Below are 8,494 nucleotides of genomic sequence, written 5' to 3'. Positions count from 1 at the left end.
ATCAGCTGATTACTATGTAACCGCGGTTCTGTAATGTTTGTACTTTTGTCTTTCTGTATCCCCCGTCTATGTAAGCGCTGCGGGATATGTTGGCGCTATACAAATAAAGATTATATATATATATAGAATGTGATGCGACGCTGACGAGGGCGAAGTGCGATGGTAGGTCACGTCTACGGATAGGACTTGCCATGATAAAAAAGACCTCTCGTATGTACGACCCAATTCAAAATAATGGATTCCCATTGGTGGAGGTTTGTGCGTCTCGCCACGTAAAACAATGATGTTTGTACCCCAGAATGAGGCAATAAAATGTACAAGGTGCCCCCCAAAACAGCCCTCACACGGCTGTCAGCGAGTTATGACTCTGCTGGTCTTCAAGCCACCAAAGAGACCGGTCTCTAAGGGGTTAAGGGGTTCCCGGTGACTGATTGATGGGGGTCCCCGGAGTCAGATCAGTCATTAGAGTGGGGGAGGGGGTCCTGAAGGTCCCTAAATGGGCAGAGCATTGGCAGCGGTTGTTGTGATCAGTGGGGACCTCACAGGTCGTCCCCCTGCATACCGGTCAGCCCCTGCCCTCCAGACGTTTATATGGGGGGTCAGGCGGCCCGTCTCTCCAATAGGAGTTCGTTCTGAGCGGAGGGAGAACATGGAGGATGGGAGACTTGTGCGCCATTCACGGACCCTGTGATATATCAGCAGCCGCGGGAACCATTGTGAGATGGACACAAGACCTCATGAGGTGGCAGGAATGTCCGACCTCCTGGCACTCCCGCGTTCTAAGGTCGCATGAAGTGGGCGGGGCCTAATCCCCCCCATGTTGTACACGTGCGTTCGTTTACGGACATATCAGACTCCGACCACCGATAACCTTCAGAGACTTTATTACTACAGAGTAAACATCAGCAGCGCGATGATCTGCAGACGAGGGATCCGACGGGCCAATCCACGGAGCGAGGCGGGGCGATGGAGGTCAGCAGGTGTCGGGAGATAAGCCTGAAAGTACAAGAATACAAGAATAAGGCAGCAGCTTCACAGAGACGGTACCCAGCTCTCCACCATCATCTATATGTGCAGGACCTCGGGAAAGCTGGGTGCAAGCACTTTATGGAGGCCAATAAATGGTCACATGATCACCCAGAAAATCTTATAGGTCCAAAGAGGAGGAGTCTCGGACAAGACGGCATTAATTACCCTCAGACCAGAATCTCCTGAGTCAGCAAGAGCAAAAAAGCGCAATTCTGCCATTTTCCTTCTGATGTTCACCGTGCGCAGTTAACGACGCATTATGTTGTTAGATCGCACTTTTACGGACGCAGCGATACCGAATATGGTTTCATTTAGAGTCTTTTTTTTTTACTCTAATTACTTTTTATTTTTTTTAATATTCGTAAAACCTTTTAAAAAATTGTTTACTTTGTCTTTCAGTCCTCAGAGGGTCCAGCAGATTTACATCGTACTGCGAGGCCCCGCCTGCTATGGCAACTGCACAGCAACCTGCAATCTCATCACAGGGGGCTGTACGACTCCCGAACATCGGTCAGGACATTTAAAGGGTTAACACAGCTTATCAGAGTTGTTGTTGGCTGTAAGTAACTGCTGATATATATCTCCCCCTGGTGGTGGCTATATATATCTGTATGTAGTGAGCTCCCCCTAGTGGTGGCTGTATTGATCTGTATGTAGTGAGCTCCCCCTAGTGGTGGCTGTCTAGATCTGTATGTAGTGAGCTCCCCCTAGTGGTGGCTGTATATATCTGTATGTAGTGAGCTCCTCCTAGTGGTGGCTGCATTGATCTGTATGTAGAGAGCTCCCCCTAGTGGTGGCTGTCTAGATCTGTATGTAGTGAGCTCCCTGTAGTGGTGGCTGTCTATATCTGTATGTAGTGAGCTCCCCCTAGTGGTGGCTGTATATATCTGTATGTAGTGAGCTACCCCTAGTGGTGGCTGTATATATCTGTATGTAGTGAGCTCCCCCTAGTGGTGGCTGTATATATCTGTATGCAGTGAGCTCCCCTTATTGGTGGTTGTATATATCTGTATGTAGTGAGCTCCACCTAGTGGTGGCTGTATATATCTGTATGTTGTGAGCTCCTCCTAGTGTTGGCTGTATATATCTGTATGCAGTGAGCTCCTCCTAGTGTTGGCTGTATATATCTGTATGTAGTGAGCTCCCCCTAGTGGTGGCTGTATATATCTGTATGTAGTGAGTTCCCCCTACTGGCAGCTGTATATATCTGGGTGTAGTGAGCTCCCCCTAGTGGTGTCTGCAAAATATCTGTATGTAGGGAGCTCCCCCTAGTGGTAGCTGTATATATCTGTATGTAGGGAGCTCCCCCTAGTGGTGGCTGTATGTAGTGAGCTCCCCCCCTAGTGGCGTCTGTATAGATCTGTATATAGTGAGCTCCCCCTAGTGTTGGCTGTATATATCTGTATGCAGTGAGCTCCCCCTAGTGGTGGCTGTATATATCTGTATGTTGTGAGCTCCTCCTAGTGTTGGCTGCATATATCTGTATGTAGTGAGCTCCCACCAGTGGTGGCTGTATTTATCTGTATGTAGTGAGCTTCCCCTAGTGGTGGTTGTATATATTTATGTAGTGAGCTCCCCCTAGTGGTAGCTGTATATATCTATGTAGTGAGCTCCCCCTAGTGGTAGCTGTATATATCTGTATGTAGTGAGCTCCCCCTAGTGGTAGCTGTATATATCTGTATGTAGTGAGCTCCCCCTAGTGGTAGCTGTATATATCTGTATGTAGTGAGCTCCCCCTAGTGGTGGTTGTATATATCTATGCAGTGAGCTCCCCTAGTGGTGGCTGTATATATCTGCATGTAGTGAGCTCCCCCTAGTGGTGGCTGTATATCTCTATGTAGTGAGCTCCCTCTAGTGGTGACTGTATATACCTATGTAGTGAGCTCCCCCTAGTGGTGGTTGTATATATCTATGTAGTGAGCTCCCTCTAGTGGTGACTGTATGTATCTGTATGTAGTGAGCTCCCTCTAGTGGTGGCTGTATATATCCATGTAGTGAGCTCCCCCTAGTGGTGGCTGTATATATCTATGTATTGAGCTCCCTCTAGTGGTGACTGTATATATCTGTATGTAGTGAGCTCCCCCTAGTCGTGGCTGTATATATCCATGTAGTGAGCTCCCCCTAGTGGTGGCTGTATATATCTATGTATTGAGCTCCCTCTAGTGGTGACTGTATATATCTGTATGTAGTGAGCCCCCCCCCCCCTAGTGGAGGCTGTATATATCTATGTAGTGAGCTCCCCCTAGTGGTGGTTGTATATATTTATGTAGTGAGCTCCCCCTAGTGGTAGCTGTATATATTTATGTAGTGAGTTCCCCCTAGTGGTAGCTGTATATATTTATGGAGTGAGCTCCCCAAGTGGTAGCTGTATATATCTGTATGTAGTGAGCTCCCCCTAGTGGTGGCTGTATATATCTGTATGTAGTGAGCTCCCCCTAGTGGTGACTATATATATCTGTATGTAGTGAGCTCCCTCTAGTGGTGGCTGTATATATCTGTATGTAGTGAGCTCTCCCTAGTGGTGGCTATATATATCTGTATGTAGTGATCTCCCCCTAGTGGTGGCTGTATATATCTGTATGTAGTGAGCTCCCCCTAGTGGTAGCTGTATATATCTATGTAGTGAGCTCCCCCTAGTGGTAGATGTATATATCAGTGTGTAGTGAGCTCCCCCTAGTGGTGGCTGTATATATCTGTATGTAGTGACCTCCCCCTAGTGGTAGCTGAATATATCTATGTAGTGAGCTCCCCCTAGTGGTAGCTGTATATATCAGTGTGTAGTGAGCTCCCCCTAGTGGTGGCTGTATATATCTGTATGTTGTGAGCTCCCCATAGTGGTGGCTGTATATATCTGTATGTAGTGTGCCCACCCTAGTGGTAGCTGTATACATCTGTATGTAGTGAGCTCCCCCTAGTGGTGGCGGCATATATCTGTATGTAGTGAGCCCCCCCCCCCCTAGTGGTGGCTGTATATATCTTTGTAGTGAGCTCCCCCTAGTGGTGGTTGTATATATCTATGTAGTGAGCTCCCCCTAGTGGTAGCTGTATATATCTTTGTAGTGAGCTCCCCCTAGTGGTAGCTGTATATATCTTTGTAGTGAGCTCCCCCTAGTGGTAGCTGTATATATCTATGTAGTGAGCTCCCCCTAGGGGTAGCTGTATATATCTATGTAGTGAGCTCCCCCTAGTGGTGGTTGTATATATCTGTATGTAGTGAGCTCCCCCTAGTGGTAGCTGTATATATCTATGTAGTGAGCTCCCCCTAGGGGTAGCTCTATATATCTGTATGTAGTGAGCCCCCCCCCCCCTAGTGGTGGCTGTATATATCTATGTAGTGAGCTCCCCCTTGGGGTAGCTGTATATATCTATGTAGTGAGCTGCCCCTAGTGGTGGTTGTATATATCTTTGTAGTGAGCTCCCCCTAGTGGTAACTGTATAGATGTATGTAGTGAGCTCCCCCTAGTGGTGGTTGTATATATCTTTGTAGTGAGCTCCCCCTAGTGGTAGCTGTATATATCTATGTAGTGAGCTCCCCCTAGGGGTAGCTGTATATATCTGTATGTAGTGCCCCCCCCCCCTAGTGGTGGCTGTATATATCTATGTAGTGAGCTCCCCCTAGTGGTGGTTGCATATATCTGTATGTAGTGAGCTCCCCCTAGTGGTAGCTGTATATATCTGTATGTAGTGAGCTCCCCCCAGTGGTAGCTGTATATATCTTTGTAGTGAGCTCCCCCTAGTGGTAGCTGTATATATCTATGTAGTGAGCTCCCCCTGGTGGTGACTGTATATATCTGTATGTAGTGAGCTCCCCCTTGGGGTAGCTGTATATATCTATGTAGTGAGCTCCCCCTTGTGGTGGTTGTATATATCTTTGTAGTGAGCTCCCCCTAGTGGTAACTGTATAGATCTATGTAGTGAGCTCCCCCTAGTGGTGGTTGTATATATCTTTGTAGTGAGCTCCCCCTAGTGGTAGCTGTATATATCTATGTAGTGAGCTCCCCCTAGGGGTAGCTGTATATATCTGTATGTAGTGCCCCCCCCCTAGTGGTGGCTGTATATATCTATGTAGTGAGCTCCCCCTAGTGGTGGTTGCATATATCTGTATGTAGTGAGCTCCCCCTAGTGGTAGCTGTATATATCTGTATGTAGTGAGCTCCCCCCAGTGGTAGCTGTATATATCTTTGTAGTGAGCTCCCCCTAGTGGTGGTTGCATATATCTGTATGTAGTGAGCTCCCCCTAGTGGTAGCTGTATATATCTGTATGTAGTGAGCTCCCCCCAGTGGTAGCTGTATATATCTTTGTAGTGAGCTCCCCCTAGTGGTAGCTGTATATATCTATGTAGTGAGCTCCCCCTGGTGGTGACTGTATATATCTGTATGTAGTGAGCTCCCCCTAGTGGTGGCTGTATATATCTGTATGCAGTGAGCTCCCCCTAGTGGTGGCTGTATATATCTGTATGCAGTGAGCTCCCCCTAGTGGTGGCTGTATATATCTGTATGTAGTGAGCTCCCCCTAGTGGTGGCAGTATATATCTGTATGTAGGGAGCTCCCCCTAGTGGTGGCAGTATATATCTGTATGTAGTGAGCTCCCCCTAGTGGTGACTGTATATATCTGTATGTAGTGAGCTCCCCCTAGTGGTGACTGTATATATCTGTATGTAGTGAGCTCCCCCTAGTGGTGGCTGTATATATCTGTATGTAGTGTGCTTCCCCTAGTGGTGGCTGTATATATCTGTATGTAGTGAGCTCCCCCTAGTGGTGACTGTATATATCTTTGTAGTGAGCTCCCCCTAGTGGTAGCTGTATATATCTATGTAGTGAGCTCCCCCTAGTGGTGACTGTATATATCTTTGTAGTGAGCTCCCCCTAGTGGTAGCTGTATATATCTATGTAGTGAGCTCCCCCTAGTGGTGGCTGTATATATCTGTATGTAGTGAGCTCCCCCTAGTGGTGGCTGTATATATCTGTATGTAGTGAGCTCCCCCTAGTGGTGGTTGTATATATCTATGTAGTGAGCTCTCCCCCTAGTGGTGCAGTCAGGAGCTCTGCCTGTACCTTTTATGGGTGCGTGGTATGTAATTGTGGGATAAATGGTCAGGACAACCTACTGGAGTCACTTACCTTTCTTGCTAGGTTTAACATCACTAGGGTTCAAAGCATCGTGACGTTTCCCAAGGGTGAACCCCAAAATGGAGAGAACCAGACAGTCGAAGGTCCCCAATATGGCCAGCAGGAAGCCCCAGTGCACAGAGCAGGTTCCCAGCTGGTACCTGTCAGAGCGGTAGTTACAGAAGTGGCGCACAGCGGGGGAGTCCCAGCCGTCCGGGAAGAGGATGCAGGCGAGAGCCTGGCAGAACGCTGAGGAGACAGAAGCAGAGACAACGAGTGAATTAAGGCGCTCCTCCAGGATGATGTCATCAATCTGTAACAAACAGTCCTGCACTAGTAAGATCTCTGCTTGCTGGCAGTGAATGGAATAGCAATAAAATTGTATCCAGTGTAAACAATGCTTTGTGAGTTAAACACATCAGCTTCTGTCCTGAGTTAGAGACCCTCCCACCTCTAGATCGGATCCCTCCTTTACCAGCAGTCAGCTGAAGCCAAGCACAGAGTTTGTAGACGGTCCCCGAGTGACAGAACCACAGCAGTACAATGGAGGCCAGGCTGAGCAGAACCAGCAGCAGAGCCCCCAGCATGAAGCCGGCCGCCGTCTGGAATGGTGGAAGAGCCTCCAGGATGCCCTCCGGACCCCGACATTCTGTGCCCCAGTCTGACTCTTCACAAACCTGGTACAGTCCAAAATGTCCACTGCCCTCCCCACCTAGAACCCAGGTGGGCTGCAGAAGCACCACAATCTCCAGGATGCCCAGGAACAGGGTGCAGGATGCCCATAAAACAGCGACCGCCCGGCCATTCTGGACGAAGTCTGTTTCATAGAGATGAATGTGTCCAGAAGGATCCATGGGGGGCAACCTGGAAGGATGGGAAGAGATCAGGTACATGTCTCCTCTATATACATACCTGGCCTAGAACCTGAGTTCCCTGTATGGATATAGGACCTAGAACCCGTTTACTCCTGTATGCTGATTCACAACCCAGATTCTGCCTCATCTGCTTATATGACCTAGAATCTGTCCTCTGCACTACATGGATACATGACCTAGAACCGGTCCCTTCCACTATATGGTTGCATAATCTAGAACATACCACCACCACTTTATGGTTACGTGATCTAGAACCTGTCTCCTCTTCAATACAGATATGTGACTAAAAGCCTCACTCCTTTGTATGGATACATACCTCTATCCCTGAATACTCTGTGCAGATGCAGGACCTAGAACCATCCTCCTCTATACAAATCTATGATCAAGAACTTCCCTCCTCCTTTATACGGACACAAAACAGAGAACCTGCCTCTTCTCTATAGATGCATGACCTAGAACCTGCCTAACTCCTCTCTACAGATACTTCATAACCGCATCCTTTTATACTGAAATATGTATAAAGGTTGAGGCAAGTTCTAGATTAGGTATTAGAACCTTATTTATACTCATTTCTGGTCTAGAACCTGCTTCTTCCCCTGAATGGTTCTTTCAACCCCCAAATGACTACTACATAGATATAATGGCATCTCACCAACAATCCATCTAATCTAGAACCCGTCTTCTTTATATACATATATGGGCTTCACCTTAAAAATACAAACCTTCATTTTTACAGATATTCTTCCATATTAATCCCTGATCAAGAGCCCCCCCATCTAGAGTCATCTCTAATCTAGAACCCATCTTCTAATTTCTAGAGATATGTGGGAATCTTGCTCAGCATCCATCCCCAACTCAATACAATCAACCTAGAACCTCTCTCAGCTATTTAATGTCTCGACCTAGAACCCCCCCCCCCCCCTTACAGATCGCTAATCTAGAACCAGTCATCTTTTAATATAGATATATGGCCAGCACATGAAAAATCCATCTCCTCTGACCTGATACTGAAGGCAGAACTATTCACACACCTGACCTGGAACATCTGTCTGATCTAGAACCTTTACCAGGTTTTCTCTCCGGCGTCTTCCCTGCAGTTTTGTGCCCCATCTGCTTCCCCAGCCATACTGTGCTGCGTGCTCAGCTCCCTCCATGGTATATACTATATCCTATAGAGATACCCCTTGTATCACTCACCCTGATGGCTTCTCGCTGGCTTCACATTTGCAGACTATTCAGTCCTGTGAGCAGCCGCCGGGATCCCCTCCCCCTCTCTGCAGAGCACAACCCCCTCCCGTCTCTACAGCAATATCTGCCTGCGTTTGTATCAGTGCAGGTATGGCCGCCGTATCCATCCTGGCGAGTCCATGCTGCTGCAGCGCTGCATCTCTGGCGTCCCTCATATAACAGATACACTGGGGGTCTCCGAAGGGCCGAATCCCCCATATGACATGAAAACGGTTTGGCAGTCGGTGATGCA

At 47.7% G+C, this 8,494-nt stretch overlaps 1 protein-coding gene across 1 annotated transcript; it reads right to left on the bottom strand.

Moving 5' to 3' along the window:
• Positions 1-867: 867 nt before the first annotated feature.
• LOC136579886 (LHFPL tetraspan subfamily member 3 protein-like) lies at positions 868-8,275 on the bottom strand. The gene is made up of 4 exons (XM_066579962.1): positions 8,212-8,275; positions 6,615-7,003; positions 6,152-6,388; positions 868-996 (listed from the first exon to the last, which is right to left on the bottom strand). Exons 2-4 carry the CDS (start codon positions 6,991-6,993, stop codon positions 974-976), a joined length of 639 nt encoding a protein of 212 aa, XP_066436059.1. The 5' UTR covers positions 6,994-7,003; positions 8,212-8,275; the 3' UTR covers positions 868-973.
• Between the last annotated feature and the right edge of the window lie 219 nt (positions 8,276-8,494).

This window comes from Eleutherodactylus coqui, chromosome 10 (genome assembly GCF_035609145.1).
Source record: "Eleutherodactylus coqui strain aEleCoq1 chromosome 10, aEleCoq1.hap1, whole genome shotgun sequence".
In the NCBI taxonomy this organism is placed as follows: domain Eukaryota; kingdom Metazoa; phylum Chordata; class Amphibia; order Anura; family Eleutherodactylidae; genus Eleutherodactylus; species Eleutherodactylus coqui.
The sequence above is the reverse complement of the archived record's forward strand: the minus strand, read 5'-3'. Positions and strand labels throughout refer to the sequence as shown.

Bases quoted from the DNA above. Each gene is read 5' to 3' on its own strand.
- LOC136579886 (XM_066579962.1), bottom strand. From the start codon at position 6,993: ATGGATCCTTCTGGACACATTCATCTCTATGAAACAGACTTCGTCCAG. The intron at 6,389-6,614 runs GTAAAGGAGGGA...CTGTCTCCTCAG, and splicing joins TTGGCTTCAGCTGACTGCTG to CGTTCTGCCAGGCTCTCGCC. The intron at 997-6,151 runs GTAAGTGACTCC...TTGTACTTTCAG, and splicing joins TGTTAAACCTAGCAAGAAAG to GCTTATCTCCCGACACCTGC.